General features: G+C 44.8%; 1 protein-coding gene across 1 annotated transcript; it reads left to right on the top strand.

The window, feature by feature from the left end:
- Positions 1–5,693: 5,693 nt before the first annotated feature.
- FAM153A (family with sequence similarity 153 member A) lies at positions 5,694–23,522 on the top strand. The gene is made up of 2 exons (XM_069978769.1): positions 5,694–5,743; positions 20,919–23,522. The coding sequence occupies exon 2, from the start codon at positions 21,005–21,007 to the stop codon at positions 22,706–22,708; it is 1,704 nt and encodes a 567-aa protein (XP_069834870.1). The 5' UTR covers positions 5,694–5,743; positions 20,919–21,004; the 3' UTR covers positions 22,709–23,522.
- The last annotated feature ends 1,122 nt before the right edge of the window (positions 23,523–24,644 follow it).

The raw sequence follows: 24,644 nt of genomic DNA, 5'->3' as shown, positions 1-24,644 counted from the left end.
GGGAACAGGCGATCGGCGGTATATAGTATATACCGCCGATCGCCTGCTCCGGGACCACACGGGGGGGTCCCCGATCACTGCCCCATGCTCTCCGCTACCTCCGGTGGCGGAGAGCATGGGGCTTTGATCACTTATTCATTTCCATCCCTGCGAACAAACATCGTTTGTTAGCAGGGATGGGGGCGGCCATCTTGGATCTGATGGCCGCCCGGGTAGGGTGATCGGGGGGCTGATCTGGGGTCTGAGGGGACATTTTTCATCTCCCCCCACCGTGGATTCACGGTGGGGGGAGATGAAAACTATCGGCGGCGCCGGTAATGCCCGGTACCGGCGGATAGCCGCGAAAGAGGTAGTAGCGGCGATCCGCCGGTATCGGAGGACGAGGGGAGGGGGCCGGGGGACACACTGTTAGTGGCGGTGGGGGGAGGCAGCGTTCTGCAGCCTCCCCCCGCCGCCCGATCGGCGGGGGACACTGAATCTCCCCATAGACGCTGCGGTCGCATTGACCGCGGCGTTTATGGGGTTAACTGCCCAGGGGGGAGCGCGGCTCCCCTCCGGGCAGTGGCAGCAGGGGGATGCTGTGTGACACAGCCTCCTCCTGCTGCCCGATCTCACCCAGGGACAGAGGGGGGAGGCAGGGAAAGCATGACGTCCAGGGACGTCATGATGCATTCTGCCACTGCTTTTCATGACGTCCCTGGACGTCATATTGGGGGAAGGGGTTAAAGAACATCATAGGGGTAAGTGTGATGGTCTACATGTGGTGGGCCTTGAAAAGGTTTCATTGGGTCCCAGGGGGGGCAACATTAGTAAACTTTTGTTACGCAGGGAATCAAGATGGATCCACTGTCTGGACAGTCTAATGCCGAATGGAATGAATGGAGAACTTCTTTATACTGGCTTCTATAGGTAGGTTTATCTCTCTTTGTCTCCTTTATTCTTATTATTGTTCTCATTATCTATTTGTTGTCGTCCTTTTTTATATTTATTTTTATATTTATTTTTATATTTATTTTCATTTATTTAGGTATATTTATTTTTATTTAGATTTATTTTTATTTTCTTTTTCATATATTTACATTTATTTGTTTATTTATTATATGCATGCATGTGTTCGTGCGTGATTCACAACTGTTGGTTAGTTAGTCAACTCACTCCTGACCGGGCTCTTCTTGGTCTCCTCGTTTTTTCACTCCTTTTTCTCCTTTGTCACTTTTGTCATTTCCTTCTATATATGTTCTCTATTCACTGCCAGCAACTTTCCTCATCTCCTGTGAGGATGGGGTCTCTGACATTCTTTCACTTTTCACTCATTTCTCTTTTTTTTTTTTGCATGGTTTTATTTGGTCGCTGAATTGTGTTTCTTTCATTAGATTACTATCCAACTATGTTCATTTTATGGGATCGTACACTTGGATGACACGAACAGAAGATTATAACGTATTTGGTGATATATACTGATACCTGCATGTCAGGGAGTCATCTTGTCTACTTTGGTCACATAAACGGCTGGACTGTTTTCCATAATATGCATGAGGACTGGACCTTACCTGCAGGATATGGACTTTTTTTTTTTTTTTGGTACACACACGTGTACAATTCCTGGATTCCGTTGTATATATTTTTCATTTTCATTTCATTTTACTGTTTGGGACATTCTGTATAAATGTAGATGCCACGGCCTATTGTGATCATTTAGTATTCTACCTATTCTGGCATGTGATGTTAGTATACCACTACATAGGAGGTTTTTGACTTCTTGTAATCTTTGTTCATTATTTATGGTTTATATTGATGACTACAGTGTCCATATTACCCATATATAGTGATGTAAACCTGTGCTTGTGGCTACATTATTAATACGTGCTTTAATGAATGAACTAACTAGGGCTGACATGGCGCTTATTATTTATGGTATATCTCCGTTAAATGATCTAAACGTATATGGTGGTACCAGCCTTTAGTGTAATGTATGGGCTATCTTGCCCTTACTTTCACTGCGCCTGCGCATAATTACGTCTGTATCTAGTATATGTTCTTGCCACATAGTCACATGACTCGTTTGTATATGGCGGCTGCGCAATGTGGTTGCTACTACTCTGATTCATATTGCGCATGCGCATACTTACGTCGGCCGGCGTGATGATGAATTCTTACATTCAGCCATTAGCGCTTGCGCTGTACTCTGTTTGAGACGCCGCGGCCATCTTGTTGATGCGGTCGTCTAGTGCTGAACCGCCACATGTCAGGTAATGGGTAACACATGTGTACATGATATATATTATTGATTTGTATATAAATATGGGCACTTACCTCTGTATAAACAATCCCTGACGAAGTTCCAGTAGGGAACGTAACGCGTAGGGTTATGGACTCCAACCTATTTGCTCCGGCTGCTTAGGTCTCCTGGACATGGTGCATTTTACCTTATATTTGTTGTATTGATTTGGGGTATATTGTAGGGTTTGGTCTTAACATATTTTCACTCACTACTTATATATTCTTTATTTATTGCCTGGCATTATTTATTTCACTCGTATTTATGGCTTTGTGATTTTTGTTAGTTTATTTTCCCCCTTTTTTTGCAGCCGGAGTATCTGTATTCTATATAGGTTGTTGAGCCCTTGGGTACCTTTATATTTCAATAGGTCCCTTTGTTGTGTATTTTAATAGTTTTTAATGGTTAGGGGGCTTTTGTGCCCATGTGTTTGTTTCATGTGTATTTATATGTATTTGATAATTTCATGATGTGAATAAAGATATTTTTTTGTATATTCATATAATTATTGGTTGTGGTGTGCCCTACGTTCATTACATACCCCTGGTCTCTTGTTCTTGTTTTGGTAGTATGTAATATAGGTATGTAGTAGGAGCACCCCAGAGATATAGGGTGGTGCAGAATCCATTACTTTTGTAAAAGGTCACTCTATAGCGGTAATATTGGTCTGTATATAGTGTATACTGTATATGGAGTCATTATGTGATGGTCACTCTATAGCGGTAATATTGGTCTGTATATAGTGTATACTGTATATGGAGTCATTATGTGGCGGTCACTCTATAGCGGTAATATTGGTTTGTATATAGTGTCATTATGTGGTGGTCACTCTATGGCGGTAATATTGCTCTGTATATAGTGTATATAGTGTCATTATGTGTCGGTCAGTCTATAGCGGTAATATTGGTCTGTATATAGTGTATACTGTATATGGAGTCATTATGTGGCGGTCACTCTATAGCGGTAATATTGGTCTGTATATAGTGTATACTGTATATGGAGTCATTATGTGGTGGTCACTCTATAGCGGTAATATTGGTCTGTATATAGTGTATACTGTATATGGAGTCATTATGTGGCGGTCACTCTATAGCGGTAATATTGGTTTGTATATAGTGTCATTATGTGGTGGTCACTCTATGGCGGTAATATTGCTCTGTATATAGTGTATATAGTGTCATTATGGGGCGGTCACTTTATGGTGGTAATATTGGCCTATATATAGTAAAGTTTTCTTCAATTATGGTAAGGAGGTAATATTTGGTCCTGATATAGTGATTTTTTTTATTTTATTTTTTAAAACAATGCATATAAATAGTTTTTGTGTTTACACAACTAGTGACAGTCCCGGCATGTAGCGACAGTCCTGGCATGTAACCTTCTGAATTGACTCAATGTGACTAAGGGCCATAATATACGGAGCGAAAATTGTCCGAATCCGGCCGATATCGCTCTGTGTATATAGAGACAACTGTAATCAAATGATCATTGTCTTTTGGCAAGTGTAAAAATCATTGTCTGCTGATTGTGCGTATAACATAATAAAGCTGTTACTTACCTTATCACGTCCCCCGGTGTCCTCAGGCCTTGTCTGTTTGTTACGGCCAGTGATTGGCTGAACGACCGATCACTTCAGAGAGAGGACCAGAAGTGAGAGCTGGGACTGGGGGATCCCACAGACAAGGACACCGGGGAACGTGATCAGGTAGTATATATCTTCATTGTTCACTATATACAGCAAGGGCTGCACACACATCACTAATGAGATAGAGATCTGATGGTGGCTTGTCTCTCTGAGAACAAAGAGGTTGGGCATTGATTTTTCATCAAGCCCAACCCCCTATGTCCACTGATATCATCTGTCAGAGGACTGTCCAGAGAGCCCCATACACCTTACACTGATGGCCGAACCCACCACGAGCAGCAGATACTACTAACCAAAGTGTAAAGTGTATGGGAACCTTAAATTGCTGCTACAATATTTCAGCATTTGGGGCCCCACCTTCAACTTTGCCCAGGGCCACATTTAGTCTAAAACCGGCCCTGGCTGGAAGTTACACTTTTCACTATCACACTGTTACCTTCTACACATTAATCGTTCCAATACCGGTAATACAATAACCTCCATTCTTACCGGCCAATAACACACAACTTCTACTCATCCTCTTAGCAAACACATTACTACAGGTTTCACATCTCTCTAACTCTTACCATGAGTTACTTCAAACCTATAAACCAACACACAGCGACCGCTCATTGGCCAAAACCTGGTGAGGAGCTGCTCCCCCCCTACAATCTCCACATCCATGAAGCCACTTGCCTCACTTCTTTTTCTTGTATGTCTCTCTCAATTCGCGCCAGCAGACAGATCCATCCCACATCTGCTGCGGTCTTCCGCCATTCAAGAGACATAACAAGGCACCACCAGCCGACTGGGGTCTGTCCGCTGTCATGGTGTCACCACCTCGAGTGCTGGGTGCCCAGGGTCGCGAACTATACACCCACCAGGGGACTGGACTCGCTTTGTCATCTACCCCACAACTACACATCTCAGCTAACACATACATTATATTTCTATTATACAGTTATAGCAATTCCTGGACTATTATCCCACTTCTGACACCATTATGTAACCGTTTGCTTTTGATAATAGTCGGAGAAGGCTATAACCACACAGATTTATAGAAAAATAAGAGATTTACTTAGCTGCAGTTACAGATGGGACAGATGCATAGTTGTTTTATCCACAATGAGATGGGGAGCCCCTCTGTATACTATGGTCTAATATACGCCCATTTCCCTCGATGACCTCCAGGGTGCTGGGCACCTTCCATCCATGGTCCCAGCTGGGACTGACTAGAAGCTACATACCCCCGACCTGTATAGTAAGTTTGGGTGGGGGGTGATGGGCTTCTATGTCTGTGTAGACCACTGATCACCATGGATGGAAGTTATCTGATGTTTCTCCGGCCTTGTACATATTTACCAAGCACAATGGGGACCCAGTCTTACAATTACAGCTATAAGGTTCTGTCAGCCATAGAACAATAGCAACAAACAACTGTATCCTCCAATGTCCACACTATTGTGCAGGTATATGGCCGGACAGCTGACATAGGTGTGACAGTATACATACACACACACACAACTACAATGACTTCTACACACACAGCCATACGAATATATATATATATACACAAGACATTAAAATAATACATTCCTTCTCATCACATCAATAAGACACTTTAATTTTCTGAAATGACCCCATCTGGTTACACCCGGCCAACCATGGACAAAGAATCTCTGTAATACACAGGGTTACCCAGCAACAATGGCTAAGCTATGCTGCAGCTGAGGGGTTAATGCAGCCACTGAGCTACAGGGGCGGGGCTTGTGTCATGTGACACGGGGAAGATCACATGGGCAGAAAGTGGAGGCTGCGGCTGAGGTTGGAAGCATTTCCAGGTCAGACGTCTTCTCACTGTTATTATACATGATGGGAGTTATAAGCTGTGTATGTGGGGGATGGTGGGAAATGGGGTCACACTCAGCTGTCACACATTACACTGATAGTAACATGGAGGAGGAGGAGACACCAATCATATACTGATAGTAACATGGAGGAGGAGGAGGAGACACCAATCATATACTGATAGTAACATGGAGGAGGAGGAGGAGACACCAATCATATACTGATAGTAACATGGAGGAGGAGGAGCAGGAGACACCAATCATATACTGATAGTAACATGGAGGAGGAGACACCAATCATATACTGATAGTAACATGGAGGAGGAGGAGGAGGAGACACCAATCATATACTGATAGTAACATGGAGGAGGAGGAGACACCAATCATATACTGATAGTAACATGGAGGAGGAGGAGACACCAATCATATACTGATAGTAACATGGAGGAGGAGGAGGAGGAGACACCAATCATATACTGATAGTAACATGGAGGAAGAGGAGGAGGAGGAGACACCAATCATATACTGATAGTAACATGGAGGAGGAGGAGACACCAATCATATACTGATAGTAACATGGAGGAAGAGGAGGAGACACCAATCATATACTGATAGTAACATGGAGGAGGAGGAGGAGGAGACACCAATCATATACTGATAGTAACATGGAGGAGGAGGAGACACCAATCATATACTGATAGTAACATGGAGGAGGAGGAGGAGACACCAATCATATACTGATAGTAACATGGAGGAGGAGGAGACACCAATCATATACTGATAGTAACATGGAGGAGGAGGAGGAGACACCAATCATATACTGATAGTAACATGGAGGAGGAGGAGACACCAATCATATACTGATAGTAACATGGAGGAAGAGGAGACACCAATCATATACTGATAGTAACATGGAGGAGGAGACACCAATCATATACTGATAGTAACATGGAGGAGGAGGAGGAGACACCAATCATATACTGATAGTAACATGGAGGAGGAGACACCAATCATATACTGATAGTAACATGGAGGAGGAGGAGACACCAATCATATACTGATAGTAACATGGAGGAGGAGGAGACACCAATCATATACTGATAGTAACATGGAGGAGGAGACACAAATCATATACTGATAGTAACATGGAGGAGGAGGAGACACCAATCATATACTGATAGTAACATGGAGGAGGAGGAGGAGACACCAATCATATACTGATAGTAACATAGAGGAGGAGGAGACACCAATCATATACTGATAGTAACATGGAGGAGACACCAATCATATACTGATAGTAACATGGAGGAGGAGGAGACACCAATCATATACTGATAGTAACATGGAGGAGGAGGAGACACCAATCATATACTGATAGTAACATGGAGGAGGAAGAGGAGGAGACACCAATCATATACTGATAGTAACATGGAGGAGGAGGAGGAGGAGACACCAATCATATACTGATAGTAACATGGAGGAGGAGGAGACACCAATCATATACTGATAGTAACATGGAGGAGGAGGAGGAGACACCAATCATATACTGATAGTAACATGGAGGAGGAGGAGGAGACACCAATCATATACTGATAGTAACATGGAGGAGGAGGAGGAGACACCAATCATATACTGATAGTAACATGGAGGAGGAGGAGACACCAATCATATACTGATAGTAACATGGAGGAGGAGGAGACACCAATCATATACTGATAGTAACATGGAGGAGGAGGAGACACCAATCATATACTGATAGTAACATGGAGGCGGGGGACGACCATATCATTATTATAGTGACAACAATCTATTGTGTCCTATTAACAAAACATCCATCAGCTATAGAGACCAATCATCTTCAGTACTAGACTACACCTGGTCTATTATACTATATCACTGCACTGCAGGTACAGCACAGTATATAGAGACTAGAGATGAGTGAATACGGTTCGATGGAATATTGCGGTATTTGAAAGATTCAAATTCAATCGAGTAGTGAGGCGAATACGCGGGAAACATTTGAAATCTCTCCCATTGCACTTGGCGCTTTTTTAATCCAATCACCATGCAGGGAGACTGTGAGGGACCCTGGGAGTACGCACGCAGCGCCAAAATGGCGTCTACTCTCATTGGATGGCTGAACCACATGACCTAGAATCTTGGCTCCCACCTCTCGAGCACAGATGTGCTTTCAGCCTAGTCAGGGAGAGATCCTGGAGCAGGGAGAGATCGGTGTTAGTAGGGAGAGATCCTGGAGCAGGGAGAGATCGGTGTTAGTAGGGAGAGATCCTGGAGCAGGGAGAGATCGGTGTTAGTAGGTTCGGTCAGGCAGGATTACTACACAACCCAGAAGTCCTTCTCAGGGCGAAGATCCAACGAGAAAGTCACCTCTGCATCCAAAGCTTCTCAGTGCTAAGAAATAGATGATATAACAGCAGCATCAGCATCAGGTGTATTTATCCCAGTGCCCTGTGTGTACAGTGACTTATAGTGTCCCTGGTGTAGCCCACTAAGGGCAGGTAAACGTTATACCTATTGTGCCAGTTGCCCAGTAAAAGGCAACAATGAAGGGTAGTGCACAGGGACGGGGTCGTGGATGCGGAAGAGGCGGTTCAGACACAAGTTGTGTGCAAGCACCTGGAAATCAACGGCTGCTGCTGAGGGGTCAGGCAGGTTTACGTGCTTCCAAGATCCCTCAGTTCATGAACCGGATAGGCATAGGGCAGAGTACACCGCTGTTAGGGCCGGACCAGCAGGAACTGGTGGTCAAATGGATAGCAGATAATGCTTCCACCCGAATGTCCACAGAGTCCAGTCCTGTTGGCAGCCAAGAGTCTGGACTGCAGAAAGCTTGCGGTGACCCTCCTTCCTCCCAACCTGCCCAATGTTCTGAAAACATTGATGTCACCTTTGCCCAGTCCCTGGAGCTGTTTTCTGGCATTGGAGCTGCCAGAATCCCGGGATTTTTTATGCACTGATGCCCAAAGTTTGGAGCATCCACCATCTCCAGGTGAGGTTGTTGGTGAGAAATGGCCCCCACCAAGTGGAATCTGCATAGATGACGATGATGATGAGACACAATTGCCATCCGGGGAGGCAATGGGTCTGTCCGTTGTGCAGCAGGAGGATGACAGCGATGTAGTCGATGAGGATGAGGCGGTCGACGGCTTAGTGACCAACCCAACCTGGCCTGTGGAGTCGTCCAGCGGGGTAAGTTGTGGAGTTGCGGAGGCCGGTGCAGCCCCCTAAACTGCGTCCCAAGGAAAAGGGTAGTCCAGAGGCAGGGGAAACATAGAGCGAAGGCAGGCAAGAGGCAGCAGAGCCGAGGCCCGTATCAGCCCCCCGTGCCAAGCTCCCACCTCCAGGGGCCGTGTCTCTTTGGTTTGGTCATTTTTTAATGTCCGCATCAATAATAAACGGAGAGCGGTGCTCACTCTGCCATAATAAGTCGGGGCTCTGAAAAAAGCAACCTCACCACCTCAGGAATGCGGTGCCATTTGGAAGGCAAGCACTGGGCAGAGTGGGAGAGAGCGAACGCGGGACAAGCTGCGTCAGAGGTCCCCGCTGCTGCCTCTTCCCCTCGTTTGTCTGCTGCCTCTGCAGTCCGTATGACCAGGCAGGACACTGAAGCATCGTCCTCTGCTTCGGTCACGTCTCGTCCTTCCAACCCAGCTTCCCCTTCGCCTAGGTCCGGCACTTCACCTGCACCTTCGTTTGCCTCCAGCCAACAAGTGTCCATCGTGCAGGCATTTGAGCGCAGACGAAAGTACGCAGCGAGCCACCCACAAGCCCAAGCCCTAAACAGTTACATCTTAAAAATGCTGGCCCTTGAGATGTTGTCGTTTAGGCTTGTAGAGACCCAGTCCTTCCGCGACCTGATGGCGGCAGCCGTGCCACACTATTCGGTCACTAGCTGCCACTACTTTTTCCGGCGTGCCGTCCCCGACCTGCACCAGCACGTGTCCGGTAACATCAAGCGGGCCCTCAGATACTCGGTGAGCGCCAAAGTCCACCTCACCACGGACTCATGTACTAGCGCCTGTGGTCAGGGACTATACATATCCATCACGGCACATTGGGTCAATGTGGTGGAAGCTGGGACAGGGTCTCAAACTGGGAGGCACTACCTCCGACCCCCCAAGGTAATTGCCAGCACAGGTTCTGCCCCCCCATCCCCTCCTCTTCGTCTTCCGCCTTACCATCTTCCTCAGCCACTGGATGGAGGCGCTGCAGCACTGGCGTGGGGATACGGCAGCAGGGCGATGGCCAGCAAAGTGCCCGAGAGGTGCTGAATGGCCTATTGCAGTTGACGGAAAGGTGGCTGTTGCCGCTGCAGCTGGGACCAGGCATGGTTGTGTGTGATAACGGCCGTAATCTGGTAGCGGCTCTGGAGCTGGAAGAACTCACGCACATACCATGCCTGGCCCACGTTTTTAATTTGGTGGTTCAACATTTCCTGAAAATAAACTCCGACCTCCCTGAGCTACTGGTGAAAGTGTGGCGCTTCACTGAAGCGCTTATTCATAGGGCGGATGGTCTTCCCTATGTAATATAGGACAATTTAATGGCACCCCAACGCAAAACATCCAGCACTGAGGTGCCTCCTACCAGCAGGAGGGACAAGTATCGACGGATGTTTAGGGAGTACATGGCAGACAGTGACCCTGTCCTTCCCGATCCCTCGGGGCCATACACCTATTGGGTGAACAAGCTGGACACATGGCTAGAGCTTTCTCTCTATGCTTTGGAGGTGCTGGCCTGCCCTCAGTGTGCTTTTAGAGAGGGTCTTCAGCGCAGCCGGGGGAATTCTAACGGATAAACGCAGCCGGCTGTCCACGGACAGTGCTGACCGCCTGACGTTTCTAAAGATGAACAACAACTGGATAGACCCAGAGTTCCGAACTTGTCCACCACAGTAAAGCAGCCAACAGTGAAGTGCCTTGTGCACTTCCCTCTCACATTACCTCCTACTCCTCTTTAACTTCCTACTTCCTCCTTAACCACTGACTGCACCTGTAGGGCCTACTAGACCCAATTTTTCCGGGGCTCGCTTCAAGGGCCCCCAAGTGATTTTCAAAAGGAAAAACCTTTTGGGCCTACTATGGCCAATGTTTTCGGGGGCTCAACTCAAGGGCCCCCCATTTAATTTTTTCAGGGCTCATCTGATGGGCTTCAACCTAATATTTCCAGGGCTCACCCGATGGGCCTCAACCTCAATGAAAAGCAATAGGGGTCGGCACTATTCAAGCTTCCCAAACGTCTCTATGCCTCATGTGCCGCATGTATCTCTGTGCTCTATATTGTGTGCTGCTGATGGTGGTGCAACAATCGGACAGAGCTTAGATAAATACTCACAATATGTCTTAATAGAAAAAAAATCCAAGTGCACTCACCAAATGATGCAGCAAGTGTCCGGTTTATTTAGATCTTGTGCTTAGTTCAGCATAATGCGGGCGGGTGCAGGACATCCAACACCTTCCACTGATGATGACAGCTGTTTCACGCCTACTGATTGGTGCTTCCTCAGATCCCGCCCCCTTCAGTCACGTCACCTCATATAGAAATGAACCGTGAGGTGTCTGGAAGATGGGCGTTACAATGTCAATATATAACAATATATATATGCAAAAACACATCTAAGACAGGTATCTACAGGAACATTGATCGGTACGGTCGTTAAGACCCACTTTACCTTGTGCATTGGTTGTAAGTATCTGGCGTGCTTCACGTTGGAGTAACTGTCCATTGGTATCCCCACTGCTCTTGCAATACACTCGCTCTAGCCCCATGAATTTCCGATCCTTTATATTACCATCATGCTTGCTGTTTACATGTTCTATTAAACGTGGGGCTCCCTGTTATGTGCGCAGAGACCTCCCGTCTTCACTGAAGCGCTTATTCATAGGGCGGATGGTCTTCCCTATGTAATATAGACCGCAGGTACAGGTTATGGCATAGACCATATCATATAGGGAACATCACATATATATGCACCTAGATTTATGGTTTTACATTGTTGCAGATGAGGACACCATTTTTCCATGTAGGGTGTTACTTAACCAATTATCTTTCTTTTTATCCCGATTAGAGTACTTGCTACGGACTATCATGTCTTTTATGTTTTTAGGACGTCTCAAGGTGATCATCGGTTTGTTAGTATATGACTTGGCAAATATAGGATTGTGATGGATAATGGACCAGTTCTCTGTTAAGGCTTTTCGTATAGTATCTGCCATATTTGAAAGAAAAAACAAAACGTGTTTTGTCATCCGTATTTTTATATTGTTTTTTGTGGCGGCTTTTTTGGAATAACAAATCCTTTTGTGTTTTTGGTAAGCTTTTGCATTAGCTTTCTGTAGTATGGCGAGCGGGTACCCCCTTCTAAGGAGGCGTTGGGTGAGTTTGTTCGCCTGTTGTAGATATGTCTCATCAGAGCTGTTTATTCTCCGTGAGCGGAGGTATTGTCCGTATGTGGGGGATGGTAGCTGGAGAGGTGAAGTATTAGAAGCTGTGGGTTTGCCATAGCTGACAGGATTTATTTGGTTATTGCTCATAGTTATATGAACATCTAGAAACTCTATGATATTGCTGTCATGTTCATATTCTTACTATTAAGGTGGTCTATGAATAGTGCAAACGCCTCAGCCGTGCCCAACCATATGACAAACACCTCCTCCACCAATCTACTGTAACTGGATAGATTTCAGATATGGATTATTGGTGGAAAACACCATCTCTCTTTCGAGTGCAGCAGGATATAGATTGGTGATGGTGCAAGCGACGGCCGTGCCCATGGCTGCACCTTCGCCCTGCACATACCACTCGTCATCGAACTGAAAGCAATTATTTAGTAAGATGAACCGCAAAGCTTCACAAATAAAATCAGAAACCCTTTACTTTTTCAGTTTTTTCTAACAGCTGGCGTCAGTGGCGGATTTAATGTACCCTGGGCCCCGGGCTGTCCACCCAACCTGCCCCCCCCCCCTGGTCAATCCACCCACATTATAATCCGCCACTGGCTGGCGTATCACTGCAACTCCTTTTTCATGGGTTATGCGGGCATACAACCCCTCGCCATCTATTGTGCCTAGCAGACCCCCCTCTGGCCATTGTACATTACCCAGTCTCAGTAGAAACTCCTTGGTATCTGTGACCAGGGATGGGACACCCTTTACAAGCGGCTTCAGTAGCCATTCAAGGTATATAGATAAAGTTTCTATAATGGAACCTATAGCGGCGACTATAGGTTGTCCTGGGGATGGATTTAACCCTCTGTGCAATTTAGGCACGTGATACCAAACTGCATTTTTTGGGTGTGAAGAAAGTAATTTCTCCGCTGTGTTTTTGGATAATACGAAGCACGTTGGATACTTGCAGCCAATGCACAAGGTAAAATGGGTCTTAACGACCGTACCGATCTATGTTCCTGTAGGTACCTGTCTTAGATGTGTTTTGCAAATATATATATTGTTATATATTGACATTGTAACGCCCATCTTCCAGACACGTCACGGTTCATTACTATATGAGGTGACGTGACTGAAGGGGGCGGGATCTGAGGAAGCGCCGATCAGTAGGTGTGAAACAGCTGTCATCATCTGTGGAAGGTGTTGACGTCCTGCACCCGCCCGCATTATGCTGAACTAAGCACAAGATCTAAATAAAGCGGACACTTGCTGCATCATTTGGTGAGTGCACTTGGATTTTTTTTCTTTTAAGACATACCTAATTTTTCCAGTGCTCACCTAATGGGCTTCAACCTCATTTTTCCACGGCTTGCTTGATGGTCCTCAACTTCATTTTTGAAAGGCTGAGCGGAAGTGCCTGCCTGCTACCTTGTTCTTGGAAGGCTGAGCTGAAGTGCCTGCCTGCTACCTTGTTCTTGGAAGGCTGAGCTGAAGTGCCTGCCTGCTACCTTGTTCTTGGAAGGCTGAGCTGAAGTGCCTGCCTGCTACCTTGTTCTTGGAAGGCTGAGCTGAAGCGCCTGCCTTTCATAGTGTATTCAAAAACCAATGGAAGAAACCAATACAAACACTGCATAGAGATCTAAATAATAACAAATTTTAATTATAAAATTAGGAAAACAAATAACGAAAAACAGAAATAAACAGGAAAAGAAAACATCAACGCCTTTGGCGCAACTTGTCAATCTGGCCCTTGAGATTTCTCAGCCCCGGCTGCACATCCCTTAAGGTGCGCATTGCCCCATATGCCCTCCTAGAGAGGTGGTCTGTCTTCTCCGCCAGCTGGTTGAGGGTCTCTATTACTGTTGAGGTAGAAAAGAGTTATGTGATGATTAGAAAACTTAAGCAGCTTGAAAGAGTAAATGTGGCACTCACCCGCTTGTAGCAAAAATAAAATCTTCTTTTATTGATAAACACAACAGGTTACATGGTGCAGACAAGACAAGGCAACAGCTGTTTCACACGTAATGTGCTTCATCACAGATTAGAGAGCGATCATTTCCATCCTGTAGTTTCTCAGGTTTCTGCCCTTACTATATGCTAGAGAAGTTTGGAGGATTAGGGGAAGGTTCTTACAGCTCGCTTATAAGGGCCGTGCTTCCGTTGGCTCTGGGGAAAAACGGCCAGACAGTCCCTGAGGGTCGGAGCTAAAAAAAATTAGCCAATGTTTTCTAGAAAGAAATTCAATCAGTATCACATGTTATTTTACCTACCAAGAGGAGCTCGATGCTGGAGGCGTCCTCTGGGGAGATGGTGTCCTTGCTGGCGATGGGGTCAGAGGGGCGGGGCTTCTCAGTGGTGGCGGTGTGGGAGGGGCTGTCCTTGGTGGTGTATAAACTATCCAAAACAAATAAATAAAAACAAAGACCTGTCACACGCTCCCCCGTATTGGCGGCTCTCCTCTTCTCCCTCCGAGCACATGTCCCTGTATCCCGGTTTAGCAGCTTCAGGATGACATATAATCCCCCAGTTAGTTTCATTGCACTTCACCTTTTAAGAAACTTAAGTGGGCGGCTGTGCTGTGTGCATAGAGCAGGGATGGGGAACCTTCAACTCTACATCAATTGCAAAACTACAACTCCCATCATGCCTCGGCTGTCCAGGTCCCCATCCCTGGAGCAATGTTCTAGAATACACTGACGTTGAGACACGTGATGGTGTCTCTGCGGTGTTTTGGTTGATCTCCCTGAGGTCAACCAGCGGCCTTTCCCATCCCTGGAGTGTCTGACCAGTTAGTAACAGTGAGCAGGAATTGCCGGTCACATACATAGCACTGTGCAAAGTCACTATAGCAATGTGACAGGTTTGGCGCTGGGTATATCTGGTGTATGTAGGGTGGGCCCCTAGAATAAAATATTTCCTGGTGGGCTCAAGGTTCCCCAGTCCGAGACCGGCTGCAAGTCCTGTTACATTGTGTGAACATAGCCTATATATACATGCAAATGTTTACACTTACAAGACGGTCCCAACTCCCGACTTTCATCCGCTGTGGGCCGAACAGCTGCCATTCTGCTGCGCCGCCGCCTTCGTTCTTCCATTAGGTATAGACATCATCATCATCATCCTAGACTATTTTATTCCTAAAAACTGCTCAATCCTTCTATTATGAGAGGAGACCATATGCTGTGGCTGCACATGACCGGTGGAGGGAACATATCATATATGTGGGCAATAGGGTGGGGGTTCTGTGGGTACAAAGTAAAAGGGTCGTGAAAGTCCCCAGTATATTACACACCCCAATAGCAGATCCCAGTATATTACATATTCCAGTCTCAGGAATCCAGTATATTACACATCCCAGTATCACAACTCCAGTATATTACACATCCCAGTATCACAACTCCAGTATATTACACATCCCAGTATCACTACTCCAGTATATTACACACCCCAGTATCACAACTCCAGTATATTACACATCCCAGTATCACTACTCCAGTATATTACACACCCCAGTATCACAACTCCAGTATATTACACATCCCAGTATCACAACTCCAGTATATTACACATCCCAGTATCACTACTCCAGTATATTACACATTCCAGTCTCAGGAATCCAGTATATTACACATCCCAGTATCACTCCAGTATATTACACATCCCAGTATCACAACTCCAGTATATTACACATCCCAGTATCACTACTCCAGTATATTACACATCCCAGTATCACAACTCCAGTATATTACATATTCCAGTCTCAGGAATCCAGTATATTACACATCCCAGTATCACAACTCCAGTATATTACACACCCCAGTATCACTACTCCAGTATATTACACATCCCAGTATCACTACTCCAGTATATTACACATCCCAGTATCACTACTCCAGTATATTACACATCCCAGTATCACAACTCCAGTATATTACATATTCCAGTCTCAGGAATCCAGTATATTACACATCCCAGTATCACAACTCCAGTATATTACACATCCCAGTATCACTACTCCAGTATATTACACATCCCAGTATCAGGACTCCAGTATATTACATATTCCAGTCTCAGGAATCCAGTATATTACAGATCCCAGTATCACTACTCCAGTATATTACACACCCCAGTATCACAACTCCAGTATATTACACATCCCAGTATCTGAACTCCAGTATATTACACATCCCAGTATCACTACTCCAGTATATTACACACCCCAGTATCACAACTCCAGTATATTACACATCCCAGTATCTGAACTCCAGTATATTACACATCCCAGTAGCAGATCCCAGTATATTACACATCCCCCGATCAGCAGGGGCGTAGCTAGGATTCATGGGGCCCCATAGCAAAAAACTGTATGGGGCCCCATGAATCCTGTACGCCCCCCCCCCCCCCCCCCCGCCAAACACAGACAATGACGCACATATACACACACAGAGGCACCATTAACGTATATACAGATACGCCACTGACATACACACATATATACGCTGTAATGTGATGACACTAGTGCTGATGTATACACCATGAATAGACTGTACACAGGGAAATCATCTCAGTGTCATAAGAAATACTCAACCGGAAATAAAAGAAAATGCAGCAGATATTAGTGGTGGGTTCTTTTATTAGAGCCCAACATTAATAGAAGCTGCTGCAGAACATCTTTAGGAGCAAACCTGAGACTTGAGACACTACTGACATACACAAACACACATATATACACCAGTGCTACAGACATTGCTGACATATACACACACACACACACACATATAGCCACAGATACATACACATACTGACATATAAATATATACACAGATACATATATACACACACTGACATATACATATACACACAGATACATATATACACACACTGACATATACATATATACCCACAGATACATATATACACACACTGACATATACATATACCCACAGATACATATATACACACACTGACATATACATATACCCACAGATACATATATACACACACTGACATATAAATATATACACAGATACATATATACACACACTGACATATACATATACCCACAGATACATATATACACACACTGACATATACATATACCCACAGATACATATATACACACACTGACATATACATATACCCACAGATACATATATACACACACACTGACATATACATATACCCACAGATACATATATACACACACACTGACATATACATATACCCACAGATACATATATACACACACTGACATATACATATACACACAGATACATATATACACACACTGACATATACATATATACCCACAGATACATATATACACACACTGACATATACATATACCCACAGATACATATATACACACACTGACATATACATATACCCACAGATACATATATACACACACTGACATATAAATATATACACAGATACATATATACACACACTGACATATACATATACCCACAGATACATATATACACACACTGACATATAAATATATACACAGATACATATATACACACACTGACATATACATATACCCACAGATACATATATACACACACTGACATATAAATATATACACAGATACATATATACACACACTGACATATACATATACCCACAGATACATATATACACACACTGACATATAAATATATACACAGATACATATATACACACACTGACATATACATATACCCACAGATACATATATACACACACTGACATATAAATATATACACAGATACATATATACACACACTGACATATACATATACCCACAGATACATATATACACTCACTGACACACATACACAGCACTTACAGCTCCCAGGCTTCCCCCCTCCTCCTCCTGTAGTCCAGGCTGATCTTCACATAGAAGTTGGGTCATGTGACCCAAAGGTCCTTCATCCCTCTCCTGTGCCGTCTGGCAGGTCCTGCTCCTCTGTTCAGCCCGCTCACCCGGCACTACAGTGAGGGGGCTGAACAGTGCAGTGGGGGTCCCTCTTCCTCTCTGGACCCCTGGGGGAGCGGGGTACCTACCATGAAGGCAGGGCAGGCTTCCTCGGGCCCCCTTCCTGCAGGGGCCCCATAGCAGTCGCCTTCCCTGCCTTCATTGTAGCTACGCCACTGCCGAGCAGTCTCACAGCATATTACTCACCGTGCCGTATCTCTGCACGTTCCGGGGACTCTTATATTTCAGATCCGACCATTTTTTTGGATTTGGATGGGGGTCCTTCTCTTGTTGAGATCTTGCTGGAGAGCACGTACCACCTTCCTTATTATCCGCCTTTTATGTGTATTGGGGTTAGTGACAGGGACACGTTCTAGCCCATAATCCATTTGGTCCATGATTTGGACCATGAGCTTCAGCTCTTCATCGCCAGAAGGGGCCGATCTCCTGGACATTTTTCTACCTCTCCTAATCTCTGCTCTGCTGCAGCCTAGCGTCCGTACAGCTTAAGGCTATGTTCACACTACGTAAAACTACGGCTGTAGTTCTCGGCGCAGAACGGAACAATGCCTTATTTTCAATGGGATCCCGGCCGGAGCGTACACACATCGTATGCACTCCGGCCGGGTTCCCATGCGGCGCCGGAAAAAACTGACATGTCAGTTTTCTGCGGCCGGAATTCAGTGAATTCCGGCCGCAGAAAGACCTGTCAGTTCACACAGTGAAGCAAGCGGCTCTGGCTATGGGAAGCTCTGATGCGGGCGCACGCTGATGTCCCAGTGTCATTCCGGAGGTGTTGGCATCGTCTAGGGAGGTTTCATGGGGGATTTGGGGAGCTCCAAGTGCCAAGAATTTTTTTTCTCATAGACTATAATGGAACTGAATATTCGTTCGAATAGTCGAATCTTGGTGCCTATTTGATTCGAATTCTCAAAAGTCGAATATTTCACTACTCGCTCATCTCTAATAGAGACCAATCATCTCCACTACTAGACTTAGGGATGAGCGAACCGAATCGTTATGAACCAGATTCGTTACGAACTTTGCAAAAAGTTCGGTTTGGCACCGAACCGAACTTTGAGAAAGTTCGTTACGAATCTGGTAAAAATAACGGCGACGCAAAATTGTACATTTTTCACAGAATAGACCAGGATACAAGGGATTATTACTCCTATAATCCCTTGTATCCTGGTCTTCTGTGAATATCAAGATGTGTGACGTCACCCCTGTTAGGGTGAGACCTTAAATTAGTCTTCTCAGATATACCTGGGTGATGCCTAATCAAAAATGTAATGTGACAGCTGTCTGTGAGGATCAACCAAGACACATGAAAGCAACTTCAGTGTTCAGCTTATCGAATTTATTAAGGGAAAATCTCAGTTCATATCTTTACAATAAAGGTTCAAAAAATAGTTTAGCCGCAAAAAAAAAACAAAAAAAAACAGTCCAAACAAAAGTCCCATCACTATCCTTGAAAAAAAAAGTCCCATCGGCTGTCCCATCACTGCACAGTTTTGAAGAAAAATGTTGGCGACTCATTGGGCATCTTGGTGTCCAAGACCGTGCACCCCAGTGCTGATGTCTGCTCCTTTAATTATGGGCAGGGGCAGTACATGTCTGTTACTGCCCATTGGGTCAGCATTCCCCCAGAAGACCACCAGAAAGTTAGCCCATTCTGCCACTGTCACCTCCCCGGTGCTTTAGGGGGCCAGTTCTGCACCAGTTTTGCCTCCACCAGCTTGCAACCATCCGCCGCTTTGACTGCAGTCCAACCTGCCCCGGTGTCTTACCAACCATGTCAGGCCCGACACTCTCAGGCTGTCCTCCATTTTGTGAGCCTGGGTGAACGGAGCCACAGTGGGCAGGAGCTCCTCCAGACCATCAGGGAGGAGATATATGAATGGCTGAGCCAAGGTCAACTAACGGTGGGAAGTGTTGTAGCCGACAATGGGAGGAACATTGTCTCTGCAGTGCAGCAGGGGGGGCCGAGTCATACACCTTGTATGGCACATGTGATAAACCTCATAGTACACAGGTTTCTGCGAACATGTCCTGCCAATTGCTGATCCCTTTTGAGGACAACTGTTTGTGAGCAGGCATGAATATGGGATCAACAACATCATCCCACTCGTCTGTGTTCTTGAAAGTGTGGTGAACAACATCATCAGTGAGGATTCCCAGGCCACCACTCCAAGGCTGAACATCCTCCGTCAATTGTCTGTTCTCAACCATACTGGGTCCAATACAGTACTATTACTGCTGCTGGTTCCACTGTCAAATGTCTGTTTTCAGCCCTACTGGGTCCAAGGAATTTTGTGTCCTATGTCCCGTCTAATCACTTACACCTTGGCAAATTTTTTTTCACTATTTTTGCACTTTGATTTTTTCCACTTTTTTCATTGTAATAGCAACTGCAACTAAACAAAACTACTCTACCCTATAAGACTCGCACTATTGTAGCTGCAATTATTCAGCCATTATTGCAAGGTTCGTTTTAGGTTCGTTTCGTACGAATCCGAACTTCACGAAAGTTCGCCAGATCGAACCGAACTTTTCAAAAGTTCGCTCATCCCTAACTAGACTACATCTGGTCTATTATACTATATCACTGCACTGCAGGTACACCGCAGTATATATCAGAATTTTTGAGGGAATCCTGATTTAAATTTCCCATAAATCGTATAAAGTCCACAAAACACGGATATGACACAAAACGAGGCTTAATAAGTTAATTACCTTCTTGCTTCATTATAATTAGACCTCAAACACATGAAATTAAATTATTTTAATATTTTTCCAGATCAGAAAATAAATTATGGAATCACAAAGTAGTCTGTAGTGGATCAGGAAACCCAGCGAGCCTGGAGGTGGCCACTGCCAGGGAACATGGCCCCAACACGAGAGATGTCAATCGAAACAATGGAAAGGATCATAAAACTTGTCCAAGATGGAAAACCAACACGCAGTGTGGCCAAAGATGTTGGTTGCTCCCAGTCGGCTGTGTGCAAAATCTGGTGCAAGTATAAAAAAAATGGGAAGGTTATTAAAGGAAAGCATACGGGGCGACCGAGGAAGACATCAAAGCTTCAGGATAAGAAACTGAAAGCTATATGTCTGGGAAATAGGAAATGTACAGCCAGAGAAATGAAAAACCAATGGGCCGAATCAGGAGTCAATGTCTGTGACAGAACTGTAAGAAATCGGCTGAATGAAATGGGATTTAAGTATCAAAAAGATCAAGCACAACAAAAACTAACTTGTATTAAGAAGGAAAAAGCCGCAAGTGATGAAGATTATACAGACTCCAACATGTGTACACCTACAGATCAGACACAAGATCTGACTACTCATATTAAGGAGGAACTAATCTCTTATGATGGAGATCTCTCAGACACCAACGAACATCGGCCTACAGCTCATATACAGGATCCAACTACTCATATCCGGCAACAAGCCCCGAGTGATGGAGATCTCTCAGACACCAACGAACATCGGCCTACAGCTCATATACAGGATGCAACTACTCATATCCGGCAACAAGCCCCGAGTGATGGAGATCTCTCAGACACCAACGAACATCGGCCTACAGCTCATATACAGGATGCAACTACTCATATCCGGCAACAAGCCCCGAGTGATGGAGATCTCTCAGACACCAACGAACATCGGCCTACAGGTCATATACAGGATCCAACTACTCATATCCGGCAACAAGCCCCGAGTGATGGAGATCTCTCAGACACCAACGAACATCGGCCTACAGGTCATATACAGGATCTAACTACTCATATCCGGCAACAAGCCCCGAGTGATGGAGATCTCTCAGACACCAACGAACATCGGCCTACAGGTCATATACAGGATCTAACTACTCATATCCGGCAACAAGCCCTGAGTGATGGAGATCTCTCAGACACCAACGAACATCGGCCTACAGGTCATATACGAGATCTAACTACTCATATCCGGCAACAAGCCCCGAGTGATGGAGATCTCTCAGACACCAACGAACATCGGCCTAGAGGTCATATACGAGATCTAACTACTCATATCCGGCAACAAGCCCTGAGTGATGGAGATCTCTCAGACACCAACGAACATCGGCCTGGAGGTCATATACGAGATCTAACTACTCATATCCGGCAACAAGCCCCGAGTGATGGAGATCTCTCAGACACCAACGAACATCGGCCTACAGGTCATATACAGGATCTAACTACTCATATCCGGCAACAAGCCCGGAGTGATGGAGATCTCTCAGACACCAACGAACATCGGCCTGGAGGTCATATACGAGATCTAACTACTCATATCCGGCAACAAGCCCTGAGTGATGGAGATCTCTCAGACACCAACGAACATCGGCCTAGAGGTCATATACAGGATCCAACTACTCATATCAAGGAACAAGCTGATGGGGATATCATGGACACTAATGGTTATACACCGATAAATCATACACAAGATACAACTACTCATATTGAAGAGCAGGCCCTAAGGGATGAAGATCACTCATACACCAGCACTCACTCACCCGCAGCCCTCAGCCAGTATCTGACTCGCCATATTAAAAAGCAGGTGGTCTCGTAATGGAGTTAGCCTCCAAATAATTCAGCCTTAGAGAGTCCATAACACTATCAGGTAGACTATGAAACTGTTTCGCTTTCAGCAATGACCAAGTCATAGCTTTGTGTATACAAGAGATCAGATGGGTTCAACTTCTAGTCTTCAGTTTATTGTTTTTATTGAGCATTTTATTCTTTTGAATATCAGTAACCAATCACTTGACGCCAAGGTGTATTCCTTAAAGTATCCTAGCCGTAGCAATATCCAGTAATATTCCCCAGGATAAGTATTACACACGTATTTGTGAAGGATTCAGCAACATTCATGACAATTCTCAGAATGACTAGTGTTTATATTGCAACCACGTTCTTAATTGTTAGGAACACGTACAAAGACTGTAAGGAGCACACGCTAAGACGGTAAGGAGCACACGCTAAGACGGTAAGGAGCACACGCTAAGACTGTAAGGAGCACACGCTAAGACTGTAAGGAGCACACGCTAAGACGGTAAGGAGCACACGCTAAGACGGTAAGGAGCACACGCTAAGACGGTAAGGAGCACACGCTAAGACGGTAAGGAGCACACGCTAAGACGGTAAGGAGCACACGCTAAGACGGTAAGGAGCACACGCTAAGACGGTAAGGAGCACACGCTAAGACGGTAAGGAGCACACGCTAAGACGGTAAGGAGCACACGCTAAGACGGTAAGGAGCACACGCTAAGACGGTAAGGAGCACACGCTAAGACGGTAAGGAGCACACGCTAAGACGGTAAGGAGCACACGCTAAGACGGTAAGGAGCACACGCTAAGACGGTAAGGAGCACACGCTAAGACGGTAAGGAGCACACGCTAAGACTGTAAGGAACACACACTAAGGCTGGGTTCACACTACGTATATTTCAGTCAGTATTGTGGTCCTCATATTGCAACCAAAACCAGGAGTGGATTAAAAACACAGAAAGGATCTGTTCACACAATGTTGAAATTGAGTGGATGGCCGCCATTTAATGGAAAATATTGCTGATATTTTAGAACAACGGCCGTTATATTGAAATAATGGCAGTTATTTACTGTTATATGGCGGCCATCCACTCAATTTCACCATTGTGTGAACAGATCCTTTATGTGTTTTTAATCCACTCCTGGTTTTGGTTGCAATATGAGGACCACAATACTGACTGAAATATACGTAGTGTGAACCCAGCCTAAAACTGTAAGGAGCACACACTAAGACTATAAGGAGCACACACTAAGACTATAAGGAGCACACACTAAGACTGTAAGGAACACACACTAAGGCTCGGTTCACACGTTGTAAGAGTGCGGCTGTATTTGCGGCTGTAATTGTGCGGCGGTATTTTTGGTGGTTCGTGTGTATGCTTGGAAGTATAGGATATGCGGCTGCACAGTGCACACTATGTATGAATCTACGGCCCTATCGTAAACGGACCCGTAAAAAATGAACAAGACCATTGTTTGCGGCTGAATATGCGGCCGTGGATTGACAGGCGGTCCGTACGGAGTACTTCAAAAATAGCCGGCAATGATGCCGAATGCCGATGCCTCTAATAGTTAATATATTAAATTAATCAAAGACATTTTCTTTGTAATCAAGACACTTTCGTTGATCAATAATTTATTTCTAACGAATCCATCATTTTGCAATTAAATATACTGTTAAAAAAAATAGATATATAAATAAATGTATATTTATCTATATATTTATTTTTTGACAGTATATTGAATTGCACAATGATGGATTCGTTAGAAATAAATTATTGACCAACGAAACTGAATTTATTTCAACGAAAATGTGTTTTCTTAATTAAATATTAATTAGTACAGGAAGCTCTATAAGCCGTTAATTCATATTGCCGGTAATAGAGCATTCTGTACTAATCATCACTTTACTTTAATGAAAACATCAAATGTTTCTTCTAATTATGTTATGACAATAG

The sequence above is a fragment of the Dendropsophus ebraccatus genome, chromosome 8, assembly GCF_027789765.1.
Source record: "Dendropsophus ebraccatus isolate aDenEbr1 chromosome 8, aDenEbr1.pat, whole genome shotgun sequence".
NCBI lineage: Eukaryota > Metazoa > Chordata > Amphibia > Anura > Hylidae > Dendropsophus > Dendropsophus ebraccatus.
The sequence above is the reverse complement of the archived record's forward strand: the minus strand, read 5'-3'. Positions and strand labels throughout refer to the sequence as shown.

Bases quoted from the DNA above. Each gene is read 5' to 3' on its own strand.
- FAM153A (XM_069978769.1), top strand. From the start codon at position 21,005: ATGGCCCCAACACGAGAGATGTCAATCGAAACAATGGAAAGGATCATA.